General features: G+C 31.6%; 1 protein-coding gene across 1 annotated transcript in view; it reads right to left on the reverse strand.

The window, feature by feature from the left end:
* LOC126741570 (signal recognition particle receptor subunit alpha homolog) overlaps positions 1-19,469 on the reverse strand; it is a 33,585-nt gene extending 14,116 nt beyond the window's left edge. The window contains exons 1-8 of the mRNA XM_050448043.1: positions 19,274-19,469; positions 18,818-19,214; positions 3,672-3,798; positions 917-1,073; positions 642-801; positions 419-559; positions 218-366; positions 66-163 (exon numbers count right to left, since the gene is read on the reverse strand). Coding sequence (XP_050304000.1) covers positions 66-163; positions 218-366; positions 419-559; positions 642-801; positions 917-1,073; positions 3,672-3,798; positions 18,818-19,214; positions 19,274-19,390 — 1,346 coding nt within the window. The 5' untranslated portion in view covers positions 19,391-19,469. The remainder of the gene's footprint in view (positions 1-65; positions 164-217; positions 367-418; positions 560-641; positions 802-916; positions 1,074-3,671; positions 3,799-18,817; positions 19,215-19,273) is intronic.
* Between the last annotated feature and the right edge of the window lie 261 nt (positions 19,470-19,730).

Genomic DNA, 19,730 nt, shown 5'->3' on the forward strand with positions numbered 1-19,730 from the left:
GTATGTATATCCAAACTTGCAATAATATAAAAGAAGTTCTATGTTGACAATTATCAAATATTTACCTAAAAGTATCACAGGCAGCAATAAGCACTTGTAAATTATTCTCAATTAACCAAAAGCATATTTTTGATAGGTTAGTCGACTTTCCCACACCATTCACCTAAAAAAGAATAATTAATTTCTGATGTAAGCAATCCAAAATTAAATCTATTACTCCACAGAAGGTCATAACATAAGGCCGTCCTTCCTTTTTTGCTTCCAAACAATCTCTTAAAATATCAACTCTTCTATTCGGACTTAAAATTTGTACAAGCGAATCGGTTAGTGTATTTTTTACAATTGTTGCCACAGAATCAAAGGTTCCTAAAAACCGCTATTAGTTAATCAATTTAATAAAATCCGATGTAATTAATACCTAAAACTTTGCCTTCTAACTTGGATGCCACAGAATCACATAACTTTATGGCAATATCAGACGCGACATTTTTCCCAATTAGATGATCGCGCATTTTTTCTAATACTGGTTGCATATCGCTTAATGTGAGATTTTTCGAACCTAAAAATTAAATGATAAGCTCTCGGATAAATTTTTAAATAAGCAGCTTCATTTTAAACTAGTAGTAAGATAAAATTATTACCAACAAGTCCTTTAAATATAGAAAACATTCCTCCTTTAGATGCTTTTTTCTGTTCATCTTTTTCTGTAATTTCCTCCTTTTCTCCCTCTTCATCATCGTATTCATCTTCGGAAGATTCTACTTCCAGATCTTTAATAACTCCTTTCATTTGCCCAACAATCTGTAAAATAAGAAAATAATTTATAGCCTAGTTTTAAAATAGGCTTCTACTGTGGTAATTATTTTCGTAAATAATACCCATTCAGTAATTTAAAGCTCCATATGTCATTTCTTACCACATCATCCGGTGTTAAATGGCTCTTAGCATCTTCAGGCTTATCGGTAGATCTTTCTAGGCTTTTGGCATCCGTTCCATCGGGCGCAAAGTCCCAAACCCTTGGTTTTTTGCCCGCTTTTTCTTGGTTAGGGCTTTTAGGGCTTTTTGGACTCTTTCTAAGAAAAATTTGTAAATAAAAATGGCAAGAGATTCATTTTGTACAAAAACATTAAAAACGAAACTCAGACGGGAGGAGGTCTCGATCAACTTCATATCATATCAGTGCGAGTCTTTAACTTGGAATAAATTCAGTAGTTCAGATAATTTTTTTTCTCAAAACAATCCTTGGACCCGTTGTTTAGTATTTTAGTTGCTCTATTTTTTGTTGAGAACAAAGTTATTCAGAGTGTCTCAAAAATTATGACGTTTTTTTTAAATAACAACCCTAATTTTTTATTGCGTATTTTTAAAGAGCCTATCAAATTATACATGGCTGCAAGTTTATATGATGAACCATTTTCAAGTTAATAAGAATAAAAAAATGTCATTTAATAAAAATTATAAAATCTGTTTTACTAAATTTTTTTTTAACAAATGTTTAAAATGTGAAGTTTACTATTTAATAGTAAACGAATTTCGTACTTCAAAATCGTTTTGAACATTTTTAACGATTTATGTAAAAATTAATATACAGTGTCTCCCAAAATTGAAATACATATTATAATGTTATCGACGATTGTTTTAAAAATGGCTTTTATAGCTTATTTCAAAAGAGCATATCGACATACAAAACTGCAAAATTTCAATTTTTTGTGATCTGTAGTTTCCAAGATATGTAATTTATAATTTTTTATTTAAAAATTTTAAACCAATTGGTTCTACTGAATAACACTGTAAAATACATTATTGTGAATAGAGTTTAGAATCACATAACTTTAAGAGTATTGCTTTTTTGTAAACATTTTTTTCCGTAAGGAATATCATACATTTGGAAAAAATGTGGCATAACATATTCATTTAAAGAATAAAAGTAATAAATTTTAATACTGTCGAAAGGATTGTCTTGAGTGTAAAATGTTTTACTTTTTAATTAATCATTATAAGTCAAATAATCAGATAAAAAAAAGTACTGTTTTTTTTTAAATTTAAACGCAATGGAAGTTTTCAATGTGCTTAAGATAAAATTTTATTGTTCTACTTTAGGTGAAAATATTTCTAAAGTAGGCTATCCTTGACAAGATGAATGATTATAAATGTCATTCTGTGTTTGCGTTTTTCTCAGTTACTTTGGTGAGTGGTTATAAAAATTCAAACTCACACATTTAGTAACATTCTATTACTTATTATTATGCAGGCCACTGACTTTTTTATAAAAATATCTATTATAAGCAGTTTTCATTTTATTCTCTTATACAGGATCTGACAAATAACCATCTCCAAAAGTGAACATTTTCGTTTTCGTCTTGTATTTCAGGAATTTTTTTTTATATTTCTGGATATCCATATATACAGTGCTTTCATTTCAAAACGATCCACCCTTAATAACTGTCTTAATAACTTCAGGAGGCGCGCGAGCGTCGCGTTATAGGCGATTTGGAATCCATTTTCTGTAGCAAATAATATAGATAAACTATTTTTAGTTAATTTTCTATGTGGACCGAAGAAAAGCAATTTCCCTCGGCATTTAAATATTCCTATATTAGGTATTTCACTAAATTATTAAACATGTATCAAACATGTTTATTTTAAGAAGTGTTTATATTAATTATTGACATAAATTACATAAAAAATAATATAAACTAATTTTTACATGATATTTGCTTTCGTAAGTGTTATACTGTCTGCTGATACTTTAAATCTTGCATAAGTTCTAAACCACAACGTTTTTTATATAACTCAGTATGCCACTATCTGAAAAAAAAATCGTTTTTGTTTAGTAAACTAAAAATTCGCATCTCATGCAAATGCCATGGCGTCACGGATGCGTCGCGTTCAATGTATACGCCTCTTTGTGTTGCTATTCATTCATTTCGTTTTTTATTTTGTTTAGTAGCCACCTGGCTTTAATGAAATGGGTATATAGATTTAAAAAAAGAAAGATTAGAAAAAAGCTGAAATACTCAGCTCTTCTACAACCCCTCTGCTGGATTGTGTGTATCTTGCCGTTCTTGTTTCTGAATATTTTCCACAGGTCGTTTTAATTTATTGGGACATTTGTCACAGGCATTGAGCAAAAACATTTGAATAACCCGATTTGCCAACAAACTTAAATATTGAATGGCATTTAATTTTCATTCTTACATTCTAACTCTCCCTCAACTTAAATAAATTTAGAATGCGGGACTTGAAGGCCTGAAATATCAGTTGGGGCAGAAATTCAATATAATTCTTTAGTTCTTAAATATTGTTTTCTCGTATTGAATCAATACTCCCACGTATTGATTCATTACGGTGTACGTCTTCTCATTGAAAGAAATCCTGCAACGCTGCCTGGACCTTTGACACCATGTGTAAGCAAATCTTGCTTGAATACTCAGACTCCTATATATATCTTATATAAATATCAGACTCTTTACCGACTCAACAACAACGCACGTTCAACTCTCATGAAGAACAAATCTAGAAACGTTGGAGCACAAAGTACAGTGCTTAAGTCCAACAGAGAACGAAGTAGAAGTAGCATCAGGACGAATTTGAGTTGTTTCTTTTTAATTAAAAATCAAAGATTATTATAATAAATGATGTTTACGGAGAAATTAAAAAAATAAACTTACTTGGTATCAGGTTTTTTCTTTTGAGCCATCTTCTTCGCAAATTTTTCACGATTTGCTGCTAGTGTTTCTTCATCTAAAGTATCATTATCTGACTTGGGAGACTTTGGTGGTCCAGACAGTGTGGTAGCTAAAAAATGGGAATCAATTAATTGTAAATAAAATTTAGCAAGTTAACAAAAGTAAAAAAAAATATATTAAAAAACATGTATCGCTCCAGTGAGGGATTAAATTAGTTATACAGTGCGGCTCTTAATTGTCCCTCCCCCCCTTTTATCTTTTGAATGCGTTTATATAGAAATTTAAAATTTGGAACACATTATTATTCATTTTTCAAAAATAAAATTAAATGGAAAGGGGAGTCATCGTTGGAAAGCTCCCACTAAATACTTTATGGTCCTAGAATATTAAGTAATTACTTCAGCCCATAGTAAAATGGCAGCCATCCAAAATCAATACTTTTCGCATTGTTATTTTCATCACTACACCTGTTCAGGTGTAATTTGTTTGTAAGTGTAGTGTTGTTTGTAGTTTTTGCTTTTTTTTTTGTTTTTTGACTTTGACAAAAAATACAAACTCTAGCAACAACACACCTACAAATTTCACCTGAACAGGTGTAGTAACGGAAATAAAAATAAATAAAAATAAGATTTTGAAAAGCTGCCATTTTGCTATAGGTTATGACTTAATATTCTAGAACCATAAAGCATTCAGTGAGAGCTTTTAACGAAGTATTCCATGTATATATAATAAGCTGGGGACCAAAGTAGGTTGCTGTATGCCATGATGTATGCCAAATTTCAAATTTTTATATAAACGCATTCAAACGATGAAAGGGAAGGGAAGGGACAATAATTAAGAGTCGCACTGTATATATGTTACAAGTATATAAATTTTCCCTTTTTTTAGGATTGGGAGTTTTATCACATGATCCGTAGGCGAATTCAACAATTCCGCAACAAAAAATATCAATATCATATTTTTAACGCAGAAATAAGGTTAATTATACCAGTTAAGTACCGTCCTCCTACAGCACAAAAATGTAACGTCCATGGCCCACGTTTAAGCGAGCAACTTTTCACAGTCGACGTAAAAAGCTAGAGTATATAAGTATGCCCTTAATTTTTTTTTAATTCTCAAATTTCTCTTTATTACGAAAAACATTGAAAATTAATTTTTATGATTACAAATAAGGGTATGACCTCTAGACAAGATATTGATTTTAAAAAAGTAGTCAATTTTCTCAAAGAGACCTCCTAATACGGATGCAAATGCTGAGGCGGTGCTAAAACCCTTTCTAAATCCGCATTGAAAATCTAGAATTATTTTATTTTCCACAAAATGAAAAAAAAGTTCATTATAGAGAACTTTTTCCATAACTGTTGATAGTGTTGGCAATATACTGATTAACCTTAGATCAGAAAAGTCCATTGGGTTATTGACTTTAGGAAGTGAGATACCAATTGCAGTTTTCCAAAGAGTTGGAATGTTATCAAGCTCAATTATATAATTTATAATATTTATAATAATAGTATCTATAAAAGGGCTAAATATTTGCAACATTTTTAAATTTATTGAATCAACGTCCAATGCATTAGATTTAATTTTGTGTAAAATAGTATGAATTTCAGGACTAACATGATTATCGTTATAAAATTGTGTTTTTTTTGTACATTGGATAGACTGGAAAAATGAGGTAAAATATTTTTTGATATTCTCAGGATTTGATAAATTTGGTGGCAGACAAGATCTTGCAGACTCCTCCAAAGTTTAAAGGGATTATTTTGTTGAGAAATATTTACTATATGTTTTCCCTTCTCTGTTTGTATACATGATAAAAGGTAATTTCTTAAAATTTTGTAATCATTATAGTCTGCTTCTTTCATAGTTTTTTTATATTTTTGCCAGCTTTTATCCCTTAATTTTTTCAATTCTCGAATGTCTTGTGTTATTATGGTGCCCTCGGTTTCGTAGCTTTAACTTGTTGAAGCGGGGCATGCTTGTCGAAAAGAGTTATAATAAGTTCATTAAACATCTATATTTTCCTCTCAAGACAACGTTCCCAGAAAATTCTGTACCAAAGAAGATTTTGTAAATCGGTTGTAAAATTATGCCAGTTAATGCCTTCAAAAGATATATATTCAACAGAGCGAGGTGGTGGCTTTTAAAATTAATAGGAATATCGACAAAAACCAGATTATAGTCGCTAATTCCATTAGAAGGAATAGTACCACAATTGCCTACAAAGTCTCTCTTAATAAAAATGGGGTCTATTAGCGTACTTGTAATACTAGTTATTCGCGTTGGTTCTTCAATAATTTGTTCAAAACCATAGGCACTAAAAGTATCTAAAAAGGAGTTCTGCAGGTCAAGAAAATTGACATTAAGAGCCTCAAACATACAGTGCGAACGTAAAGGTTGGAATAAATTCATTTAAAATTCAGGGGTATGTTCAAAAAAAAACGCTCGGACATGTCGATTTTTTTTTTATCTGCGGGTTTTCTTACTATAATTTTATGTATACAGGGTGGCACAAAAATAAGTTACGGTAAACAACGTAATTTTTTTAAATGTAAACACCTATTTTTTATTTTAGATTTAGGTTCTACATCAAATTCTAAGTACATTTCATGTACCATGTCCTATACCTAAACTCGACCGTTGACGATTGAACACAATAAAAGGCTATTTTTGGAAGAGTTATTTATATCAAGCAACCATCAGTTATTGTTTGGTTATTTACATTTGTGGTTGGTGTTTTTGATTGTTAACTTGTCACAATTTGTTGACATCAAATAATTTTGAGTGAATTTAGTTTGATTTAGATGCCTAAGCAAAGTTTTGCTTGTGTTAAGTTTATCAAAAGATAAAATTAAAATTTCAAAAAATGGTACGTCTTAGTGAGCGACAGCGAATAGAGATTTTGATGATGATTGGTTATGGAAACAGGATGCGCACTCAGATGGAAGTCTGTGAAATTTATCATGCCAAGTATCCTGATAGGCCACGTATATCTCAAAGTACTGTCAGTAAAATAGAACAGAAATATCGGGATTTGGATCATGTCAGGGATAATTATACGAAAGGTCGGTCAAGTATATCAGAAGAGAAGCAACTAAATGTTTTGCTGGCAGTTGAAGAAGATTGCCATAAAACGACTCGCAATATTGCGTTAGAAAATCAGATATCCCAGACATCCGTCGTTAAGTATTTAGGTATAAATAAATGGCACCCTTACAAAGTTCAATTGGTTCATGAACTAAATGAAGATGACCCAGATAGGCGTTTAGAATTTTGTGAGAGACTTATGGACTTGTGCCATGCTAATCCACAATTTTCAAAAAAAATTGTATTTTCTGATGAGGCAACGTTTTGTCTTCATGGTAGTGTAAACCGGGAAAACTGCCGATATTGGGCTACTGAAAATCCGCACTGGATGATGGAGTGCCACAGCCAAGTCCCTCAAAAAGTAAATGTTTGGGCGGGGGTGATTGAAAACAGGGTTATAGGGCCATTTTTCTTTGAAGGATACTTGAATGGTGAGAGGTATTTAGAGTTTTTAGAAAATGACTTGGTTCCATGCCTTGCCACTTTATACCCCGATCCAGAAGACCCAGATATATTAGATAATTCCTTATGGTATCAGCAAGATGGAGCTCCAGCCCATTACACTCGTCCCGTGCGCCAGTACCTGGATTCGTCGGAGAGATGCAATTGAATGGCCGGCCAGATCGCCGGATCTGACTCCTTTAGATTTTTTTTTGTGGGGGTATCTTAAGTCCAAAGTTTATGTTAATCGGCCAAACAACATTGAAGACTTAAAAATTAGAATAACGGAAGAAATAAGATTGATAGAACCTTCTGTTATCGATAACGTTTTACAAGAATTTCAGCATCGACTGGGATATTGCCAAGAGGTTCGTGGCAGCCATTTTCAACACTTAATAAATTAATTAAAATATTGTTATGTATTCTTGCTTGATATAAATAACTCTTCCAAAAATAGCCTTTTATTGTGTTCAATCGTCAACGGTCGAGTTTAGGTATAGGACATGGTACATGAAATGTACTGAGAATTTGATGTAGAACCTAAATCTAAAATAAAAAATAGGTGTTTACATTTAAAAAAATTACGTTGATGACCGTAACTTATTTTTGGGCCACCCTGTATACATAAAATTATAGTAAGAAAACCCGCAGTTAAAAATAAAAATCGACATGTCCGAGCGTTTTTTTTTTTAACATACCCCTGAATTTTAAATAAATTTATTCCAACCTTTACGTTCGCACTGTATAATGATATCGGCATAAAGAAAAATATAATTAATTATGAAGTCGCCGATCATATTGTTAATGCTTGTATTAAGAGGGCGGTAAAATCCTCCTATAGTAATTTTTTTATTTGGTAAAAAGAGTTTTAAAAAGATATTTTCAAGTTCTGCAGCGATAGAGAAATTAAATTGCATGACCTCAACGTCCCATCCGTCCCTGATGTAGGCTCCCACACCCAGCTCTATATTTGTGTATAAAATAATACCCTGGAATGTTAAGTAGATTGGCATTAGCGTTTTGACTTAACCATGTTTCAGTAATGATTATTACGTCGAAATTATTTTCTATTATTAGCGTGGATAATTCGTTAAATTCGGTAAAAAGCGACCTTACGTTAAGATGAGCAACTTTCATCCTTTTAAAGGAATTAGAAGACTATACATATTAAAAACTTAAATATTTTATCGCTTACATTTAAGCGATTTTGTAAATATACTTAATTATTAATCGATGCTTAAATCTGTAGCTGTAGGGGTCACAGAAAAATTGGAGACAAGAGGTCATCTGTTCTGAAAAACGTTATAAGAAAAAAGAAAATCGTGATCAGTGTTTCCAGGCTGCTTAAATTAAAATGAATCTTCTTCTGCATTCAAATCATTTTTAAACCGACAATTAAATAAAAAGAAGTTGGACTTTATGAATGAAAGGAAAAAAGATGACCTTGGGTCGTCTAAAATATATTTCCAGCAAGACGGCGCTCCTCCTTACTATGTTCTTCCCGTTCGGCAATGGCTAGACGACGAGTTTCCAGATAAATGGATAGGGCGAAGGGGGCCTATAGAATGGCCTGCTAGATCTCCTGATATAACGCCTTTAGACTTGTGTCTATGGGGTCATTTGAAATCTACCACTTTATTTACTCCCCAACCTGAAAGTTTGGATTAACTTCGTCAACGCATCATCGACAGCTGCCATGATATCCCACAACATGTTTTTGAAAATGTCCATCAGGAATTTGAACATCGCCTATAATTATCATTGTTTGGCCAAAAACGGGCAACATTTTGAACACTTATTGAAATAAAAACTGATATTTTCAAGATTTTGTTTTCTATCTGAACAAATTAAGATAAACAAAGATTTTTCCAATTTTCTCGAAAACAATTTACCGATTTGAAAAAATCAAACGTCAAAATTAAAGACTTCGAAAGACCTTTTAAACAAGCTATTACTCGATATCCCTTGCCATTTAAAATTTTTAAAGGGATGACCCTGGGTGGTAGAGGGTGAAAGGGGGTGAAGTAATTTTAGGTTAGAAAGTTGTCCCCCTTGACAAACCTTTTGACGTATTTCGGCGTTTTTTTTTTTTAACAGTGGTTTTTGATAAATCCCTGGTGGGAAGTTTTCAAATGAACACCCTGTATATACTTATATAAATTAACTGCAACCTTAATTCACTTAAAAACTCTCACTCAAATACTTACTACTTATACAAGAAAACCCAATAAAAATCTGGTTTTTGCTAATTTAGCAACTGCAACCTTGCAACCCAGAATATACGGAATGATGGGCGGATACCAAATGTTCAAATCCGTGATCAATCTGAGACAGTTGTAGAAAGAAATGATGATAGCCTTGAGGAAATTAATGTTGACGTTATTAATGAAATAAGTAGTGTAGTTCAGTGAGATTTTTGAAGAACAGCGCAGACCCTGAAAAAATCTTTGCTTGTAAAAACTATATCTATCCTCCGCTTTTAAACATCCAGTCACTTAGAAATAAAATCATTGAACTGATGTTTTTTTGGATGAATGTAAATAGTTGATCAATAATAAACGATATTCGTAATAAAAACCACTTTTCCTCGAGCGTTAATGAGAGTAAATTATCACCGAACTTATTAAATTAATTATATGTAATATAGCTAAATACCTAACTAAAAATATCATACAACCTTCTGATCCTCTTAGCTTTCTGTCAAATTTTGCAAGGGTTAAAAATATTTTTTTAAATCTCACAGACTTAACAGAATTACAGCAATCCATATTGAACCTGGGGATGATGACGGCCTATCTAAAAAGGTGTTTGCAGGTTTGTCTGATCAGATTTTAAATAACTGGCTCAAGCTATTAATATTTTTTAGGAGTATGGTATTTTTTCCTCCCCTAGAGACACCATATATGCCAAGGGTGATCCTACTAATCATTATTTTTGTTCTCCCTAATTTAGAATGACTAACTGCTTCAGGATTTAGTGTTGACCTAATAAAATAAATATAAGAACCCCTTTAAGATTAAATTAAAATTGCCTTGAATATAAAATGTATCATAACCGGGAATCGTGTAAGAATTTAATTTAAAACATCAAATCTAAATAAATATATCACAGTATGTAAACTTAGTCGGTTCTATAAGTAGTAGCAACTTATCGAAATTTTTCTTAACGCCTCTTATGTTCAAGTGCACAATTTATTTATTTATTTAAGCTTGAATTTAGGGTAGCTGTGCGCAGTCGTCCTCTGCGTTATAATCATAGAGTTCTATTCCTGGGCATCATAAATAAATCTTTAAAAGATCTTTTTCATATAGTGCTGCCAAAACTATAAATTTATTACCGCAAACGTTACTTAGTTCTTCCTTAGTTACTTTTAAAAGAAACTTAAAAAAAATTTTAATTGCTGAACAAATAGGAGACTAGCTAAAGTTGGTAGGCGATCTTGACTTCTTTGCTTATAGTGATATATATGATTTCAAATGATCTTGGCCGTTGATATAGACCTTATTCTCATGTCACTTTTCACATATTTATTTTACTTCTTAATTTTTAATTTATACTCTATTTCAGAAGTGTGTAGAGCAATAAAACCTCATTAGGTATGCAAAAGTGGTACCTGGTGATCCACCAATATTTTATGCCACTACCTTAGTTGGGTATTAGTTTCAATGTAAAATTCTTTCTTTTCGTTGATTGCAGGTAGTGCCACCCGGTTTTGGGTCAATTTATGAGTTTTGCCCATTGTTACCCACTGATAAACATTGAAAACGGTTCGCCAAAGGCGTGCAACTGGGACTTGTTTTTTACTTTATAATTAATGTACTTAAATGCTATTTTATTTTAGAAAGTTACTTTTGTTTAAATGGAATAATATATTTTTTTCACAAATTTATTGAACATAATATGTAGAGTAAAACAGTTGAAAATGTCACTTTTGGATCTGGCACTTTTTGAACAGTGTATAACAATTTTAAATTATAATAGATTGTAGTATTCTTCGTCATCTGATGAACTGTCATCACCTCTTGACATTATAATTAAAGGATCGACTGTCTGATCGATGAGGTTGTCAAGATCCCACATTTTGTCCTCTTGCTTAATTACATGCTGGACTGCTTTTCGCCAATTCTCTGGTGTCGCTTCCGTAATGGCTTGATCAAACAGTAGCTTAACATCTTTCATTTTAAAAGTCGTGTTTTGTCTTGCTACAAATCCTTTTACCTGCGCCCATATCAGTTCTATAGGATTTAGTTCACAATGATATGGCGGTAAGCGCAGTACAGTTATATTATATTTTTCGGCTATATCTTCCACGGCGTATTTCATAAAACGAGTTTTGTGTAAGTTTGCTATTGCCAGCAGTTCTTTTTTAATCAAATTTGCTTCAAACGCAATACCTTTTGCAGTCAGCCAATCGATAATTTCTTGCTTTCTCCAACTTGAAGTTGGCGTCTTCTCTATTCGCCGTGAATGATAGCTTGCGTTATCCATAACCACCGAACCACCGGATTAGCCGGAAGAAATTTTATCATTTCACCAAAATAGTCCTCGAAAACGTCTGAGTTCATGTCTTCATGGTAATCTCCTGTGCGAGTCGACTCAAAGGTTAGCAGACCTTCTTTTAAAAATCCCTCTTCGCTTCCAATATGTGTGATTATAAGTCTTTTTCCTTTTCCCGAAGGTACTTTAATACCCGTAGACAGGCCTTCTATGAAAGCTTGGCGAGCACTGGTTATATTTTTGTCTTGCCACATTTTTTGGACTATATAACCTTCGTTAATCCACGTCTCATCAAGATAAAAAACTTTCTTTTGCTCCCTGCGGTACTGCTTGATACTTCTCAAGTATTGTCGTCTCCAACAAACAATTTCATCGCTCTCCAGTAAAAGTGCTTTGCGCTTATGCTTTTCCCAGGCAAAATCCATATTTTTTAAAGTTTTCCATACAAGTTTTCTACTTATCAACGGAATACTGTCATCTCGGCCAAGCTCCATTAAAATTTTGTCTAGGGTGGGTATTTCCTTTTTAAAATAAAAAGAGTGAACTTTTCTTCGAATTATACATTTAGCATTTCCATCAAGGACTTTTGTAGGTCGTCCTGGCTTTTGCTTGGGAGATTCCACTTGATTTGCTACTTTTCTTTCCCGCAACAATTTGAAAATGGTGGACTTTCCAATTCCACTCATTCGAGAACATTTTTCAACAATTTCTTGCACAGTAAAACTAGGGTAATCGTGTTTAATGCAATCATGTACATTTAAAATAATAACTTTTTCACTCAGCGATAGTGGAGAATATTTAGTACATCTTTTCGTTGGACTGAATACCTCCATTTTTTAAATATTGGGATAATAATATTGTGATTACACTACAGCGTAGCAGTGACTACTAACGTTTAAAATATGATTTAAAAGTATTTATAGTCTGTATATATTACCTGACCCCATTTTTCCATGTTACAAAGCGTTAAAAGATAGGTACCTATACAAAAGGATTAAAAGTATTTATTTAGTATTTAATCTCTTTCAAAATAAAGGCATTTAATCCGTGAAAATTAAATTCATAAATATTATAAGTACCTGCGCCTATGAACTACCACGAAATGTAGCCAAACAGAACGGAATTCCCCAGTTTATTGCTCTATACACTTCTGAAATAGAGTATAGTTTTTTTTTCTTCATTATTTTACATTAATGAAGAAAATTCTAAATTTTTATAAAATTTTGAATTTCATATGTACTGTTGCCCAATTTTAAGGGTTTGTAATTGATTATAAATTGTCATAACAATCAGTATACTTATATATTTTCCTTTTGGAATGATTTGTTGTATTCTGGAATTTTAGGTGCCTTAAGTTAAGTAAGGTTAGAAAATAGGAGCTTACAAGCTAAATATTAGTTTAATACTTAGTTTTCAGCTTAAGCAGTACCCTTAACTCTTTTGTTATAGGGCGTCTGAAGTCTTTTAGGACAATTACATTTTTTCTTTAATTTTAGATACATTATATTAAGCAAATTTGTAAAAATGCATATTTTGTCGTAACAAACACATTTATTATTATTACAACATTTAATGACCTATGTCCCCTGCTTACTGTTTTATGCAAAGGTTCCAGTTCTAGCTGCCCCGGCATACCTTCAGTTAAATGTTCATTTAGTATGGCTTCTTGATCAGAATGAGCAATTATGAACAATACTTAAGATTGGCTACATGATTAATGTTATACTTAGTTAAAAAAAAATTGTCGGCATTAATACAGTTATGACATTTTTTAAATTACTTGAAGGCTTTGAGACATCATGTTCTCCACTACACTCCACAAATACAGTCGGTCTTTCACAGTTGGCATTGTTGGTATCTTCCTTATTTTTGCCTCTAATTATAATAGTATGCTCATCAGTATTGGCTTGGAGTCATGATTGATCAGAGGGAGCAAGGGCATCTGCATAACTCTTTCCTGGAACATTTAATCCAGAATGTGTTGGTTCACTGCTGTGTAGAGATTTAAGATCTAATACATCTTGTTTGATCTGGTCAAGCATTTGTACCTTATATGGCATTTGGGCAATAAGGGATTTACATGGGTTACAAATGAATAACAAACATCTTTTTTATAGTGGCATACATTTAATTTCAGACGCTGACAGTTCAGTGCAATTCTTGTGAATTTTTCTAATAAATTTTTTTAAGCACGAATCACATGAATAATAATTAATAATGACCATTGTCATTCACTTTTTTCCTTGTACTTAATGCAATATTCCTCTTTTACATCAGTTGAAAAGTCCTGAATCAACTTTAACTTATTTATTTATTTTACCAAACATTGTCTAACAGGAAATTCCTAATAATAAGACAACATATGCTTAACAAATGAAAAGTAATTATACATAACCAATAAACTGAAAAAAACTAAATACTTAGTGGTTATAAGGTCATAATCATTGGAGCAATTTTGCATTTGAATTTGAAAAGCCATTAAAGAGGCCAATATCATTATTGCTGTGTAAAACATTAAACCATGAGCAAACTTGATATAAAGGTGCATTTCTTGCTAAGTTAGTAGGTCTATTTTCTAAATAAAAATGAAGGTGTCTTCTAGGGGGAACAAAAAAGTTTCAGTCCCTTAAAAGATCAGGTGCATCAACTTTATAGTTGCATAGTTTAAATAAAAATTTAACATCTGTATATGCAATATATAATGTATATCATGCGAAAACTCTCAATGTGCAACAACTATTTGTTGCTACTGACCTACATGCTGAGGTATTTGTTGAATTCTGCCATTCCCATTATTATTTATATTTGTACACAAATATTTTAGAAGAGTAGGTCCCAGATTTTTTTGATTTTTCAGGAAAACTGAAGCAGGTACAATAACGATACGATACTCACCAGACTCACAAAAAAATACAAAACATAATCATATAAAATACCACTATTTTATTCTATGTTTTAGGGAACATAGAATAAAATAGTGGGAAAAAACACAAAAACCAAGCAGCAGATGATTTTTTTTTGCATTAATATAGAGAAGCTCTTTTCAATTGCTCTTTGATGCATATACAGTGGTGGCCAAAAGTATGGAAACTTTAAACCTTTTCAAAAAATGCAGAAATTATCGCAATGAAAACTCTCAAAAATATAAATAAACAGCTTATCAGCAAATAAAGAAATTCCAATGGAGGTAAAGCAAAAGAATGTTGTTTATTAGTTTTGATGAAAGAGGAGTTATTTCTCTGTGGCCAAATGTATGGAAACCTTCAATAAAATCATAATAATTGTTTACTACAAGCTGTTTAACAGTACGATTTTGTTTGAGTGAAGACAGGCATCATGCCTAAGTGTAAATACTTATCTAGTGATTTAAAAAGTAAAATAGTTGAACTATACCAGAAGGGTTATAAACAAATTGAAATAAGTAAAAATTTAAACATTTTAAAAGGCACTGTTTCAAAAATAATTAAAAAATTTGAAGAGAGAGGAAATGTTTCGGTAGCCCACAAGCAAGGAAGACCAAGAAAGTTGTCCAAAAGGGCTATGAAGGTAATAAAAAGAGTATCGAACGACCCAAAGAAAACTTCTATAGATATTTCTGGAGAAATGAGTGAAATGGGGATTTCTGTATCTGCTCGCACAGTGAGAAGAAAGCTAAATGAAGTGGGGCTTTTTGGAAGAGTTGCTGTAAAGAAACTACTAATATCAAAGAAAAATAGAAAGGATCACTTAAAATTTGCACAAGATCGTCTTACCTGGTCTCACCAAAATTGGAATACTGTATTGTTGTACTGAATATTGTATTTGGGAGTGATGGGAGATGTTATGTCCGGCGACCAAAAGGTACAAAGTACAGCCACAAATACCAAATGCCTATGGTAAAACATGAATATTGATGGAATAATGGACCGTTTTCTATACAAAGACATATTGGAGAACAACATGTTGCCTTATGCTGAGGAGGAAATGCCATTGAGATGGTTGTTTCAGCAAGACAACGACCCTAAACACATGTACCAATTTGTGAAAAACTGGTTAAATAAACAGAGCATTGCTTTATGGATTGGCCATCACAGTCCCCAGATCTGAATCCCATAGAGAATTTATGGGATCATTTGGACAGGAAGATTCGAAACCATTCAATTTCGAACAAGGCTCAACTGTGGGAAATACTGCAAACTGAGTGGGCTGCCATTTCCAGGGAAGACTGTGCAAGACTTGTCGATTCTATGCCACGAAGATGTAGAGAAGTAATAAATTTGGAGGCATATGCCACAAAATATTAGCAGATTTTGATTTAGATGTAATTTACATAAATAACTTTCTTCAGTTTCCAAACTTTTGGCCAAGAAAATATTAGTTTTATTTCACTTTCTTTTTATAATACATTTAATTTCAAATTAATATGTTAAGTTAGGTAATATATAGTAAGTACACCTAGTTAAGTATAGGTAATATACTCATTGATCACACTATAACCAACATATTAAATTTAAATAGCAATGTCAAATACTTCATGCATACCATGACGGATCACAAAATAAAAAAAAATAGAGCTTGACATGGCAGCAACAAATAATACGCAAAAGCAAAAAATTGAAATTAAATGTGTAAAGTCTGAGCGTTTTAAAATATTATTAACAGAAAAAATAGAAAATAGTGAAATAAATAATTTTGAGACATTAATTAAAATAATACAAGAAGCCAAAAAAGAATCAACTGCAATAAAAACAATGTAGGATAGAAATAAATGTTGGATCAATGAAGAATTTCTATGATTAGTTAAGCAGAGAGATAAAATATACGTACAAGCACAAAGAAATCCTAACAACATAAATATAAGGGAGGAATTTAGAAACTTGAAAAATCAGTGTGAATCCCTCAGAAAAAAATTGAAAAATAAATTTGTAAATAGCCAAATTGAACAGGCAAGTGGAGATAAAAGAAAAACATGGCAAGTCATAAATAATACTATACACAATAAATATAACAGAAGTGAGAACAATGATATTAAATACATCCAAATAAACAATGAAAAAATATATGATAGCCAGGAAATTGCTGATACCTTAAATTATTACTTTCTAAATGTTGAAAATGAAATAAGGAAAGAAGTTGAACAAGAAAAAATGGTGGTAGGATTGGACACTATATTTGAGGAGGAGACTCAAGACAAAACCATCTTTTTAACACCATGTACAGATGAAGAAATCAATGAAATTATAAATGAACTAAAAAAAAATGTAGCTCCTGGGAGTGATGAAATTACAACCTCTGATATAATAAATGTAAAGACCTTGGTAATACCTATCCTGGTTCTCTTGTTGAATGAGATGCTTAGTAATGGATGTTATCCAGAGTGTTTCAAAGTAAAGTAACAAAAATCATACCTATTCATAAAGCAGGAAATCAATATGAACCAACAAATAAAAGGCCTATAGCTCATATTTCAGCACTATCTAAAATTGCCGAGAAACTAATCAAAAGAAGGATAATAAAATTTATAGAAAAAATTTTTAAATTTGATCCACAACAATATGGATTCCAGAAATCTAGCAATACAGAGTGATTGAACTACAGGATCATATAACAAAAGCTCTGGATGAGAAATGTCATGTGTTAGCAGTGTTCATTGATCTTCAAAAAGCTTTCGATATGGTAAATATTAAGATACTGCTTAAGAAACTGTTGTCAATGGGCTTTAGAGGCATTGCCTATAAATTAATAGAATCTTATCTGGTGAAACATAAACAGTATACAAGTGTGAACGACAAAGAAAGTAAAACCAAAGAGACTCATCATGGGTGTACCCCAGGGATCTGTCCTAGGTCCACTGCTCTACCTTATTTATTGTGTCTCAAAACATTAGTCAAGGAAACAAATGTGGAAACATCTTGTCGAACTTGCATTGTCTTATTTATTTAATGTAACACGACATTTCGGTTGGTAAGTGTAAAACCCAACCCAACCGAAATGTCATGTTACATTAAATAAATAAGACAATGCAAGTTCGACAAGATGTTTCCACTGTACCATTGTCTACCACCTTCAAAAACAAAAACAAATGTGTGTCTATCCAGATATCACAAATGGTTATTAAGAAATAATTTAAAAATAAATGTAAACAAAACTGTATATATGGTGTTTAGGAATAAATATAAAAAAATAAGTGAAACAGACATTAAAATAAACAATAATCTAATTAAAAAAGTTGACTGCTACAAATACCTTGGACTGTCTATTGATGAAGAATTATATTACAAAAATCATGTCTGTCATGTACAGAAGAAACTGTCCAGTGCTTGTGGTGCTATCAAAAGATGTGCGAGTTATTTGCCTGATGAAATGAAAAGAGCGGTGTATAATAAATTGTTTAAATCACATCTGCAATACATGGGTACTATTTGGGGATCAACAACGAAAACTCTGGTAAAGAAGCTTCAAAGACTACAAAATCGGGCTATAAAATATCTTTATAATTTACCTAGGTTGTTTCCTACTGCTCAATTATATAAAACATACCAATTTTGAAAAGTTGAATAGATAATAAGTTTGGAGTGATGTAAGTTATTGAAAAAAATTATAAATTATAAATTATAAAAGTTTTATATTGGAGAAAATTTATATAGTTTTGGTATTTTTTGTTTTGGGGGTGATTTGTGGGTTAAAGGGATATTGAAAGTGTTAATTTTCTTTTTATAGTTTATCTAAGCTTATATTATCATGTATACTTAACTGACTATTTAATTTAAATGTTAAAATATTCCTAATGAAGGACTTCTTATCAGTTTTGTAAACTGTTTTAAGTTCAGTAATAAAGTTTATTAAAAAAAATATATATTATATATACTTTATCACAATATGAGTAACTTTATTATAGTGCCTGGTTTCTTAAAAAAAAAATACAAATTAAAAAAGTTTCCATACTTTTGGCCACCACTGTATAGTTTAACTCACTTATTTGTTAGTACATCCTTAATGCCTAGTTGTTATAAAAAAAAGCTTTTGACTTTGACCAAATGAGTAAAATGGCCAATCTCAAAACATATGAAGTACTAAAGACTATAAAATAAAAATATTAAAATTATATATTAGATTATACATACTTTCACTGGAAAAATTAACCTCCTTTTTCTTTTCCTTCTTGCTTTTTTCCTCCCCTTTCCTCTCAATCATAGAGGCAACAGTTTTCTTAGATTTATCAGATTCATCAAATGTTCTCATCTGTTTTGGAAGTTGAGCCTGCATTTTCCCCCATTCTTCAGCCCTTTTAAGTACTTTATTAAATGTTTGTGAAAAATCAAAGTTTTGAAAGTAGTTTTTAACACTCAAGTCATTCTTATACTTGTCTCGGAACTCCAACTGAATATCACTTAAAAATTTGTCAACATAACTTAGCTGAAGCATTTCTTGATATGCAACCACAAAAACTAAGTCAAACTCATTATCCAACTTGTATTGTAACAGAAGTCCATTATTTTTAAATATTGGCAGAGGTTTTTGCTAAAAAAGAAACCCAACAGATGTGAAACTAATTAAACATATTGCATTAAAAAATTAACCTGTAATACAACGTTCTGAATTAATGTGTTGACGGAGGATGTAAATATTTGGCTAGTACTCTGAAAGCACCACAGCACAATACCTCCTTTGCTAAAAATTGTAAAAAAATCTAACATTTTGGCGTTATGTTTTACTAAACTTCTGATATGCACTTAGGAATATTACATTTATTTTTTCCTGTTGTACACGTCAGATTGACATAAAAATAGCGGACGTGGTTTATGTTTAATGCACAGCCTAAACGGACATTTAAAATTGAATTTACGCTTTACGACTGCTGAATTCTGTTGGTACATCAAGTGCCACATCCGACTTTACTCAAGCCGCGAAATGATAACATCAGCAACATTGCTTTCAGATCTCTTTTCATCTCAGTTCTCATAGGACTTACTGGAGATCGTTTGAATTCCTCTTTTAAATTTGAGTTTTTAAGTGAAATTTCGGAAAGGAAAGTCA

Source organism: Anthonomus grandis, chromosome 10 (assembly GCF_022605725.1).
Source record: "Anthonomus grandis grandis chromosome 10, icAntGran1.3, whole genome shotgun sequence".
Taxonomy (NCBI): Eukaryota; Metazoa; Arthropoda; class Insecta; order Coleoptera; family Curculionidae; genus Anthonomus; species Anthonomus grandis.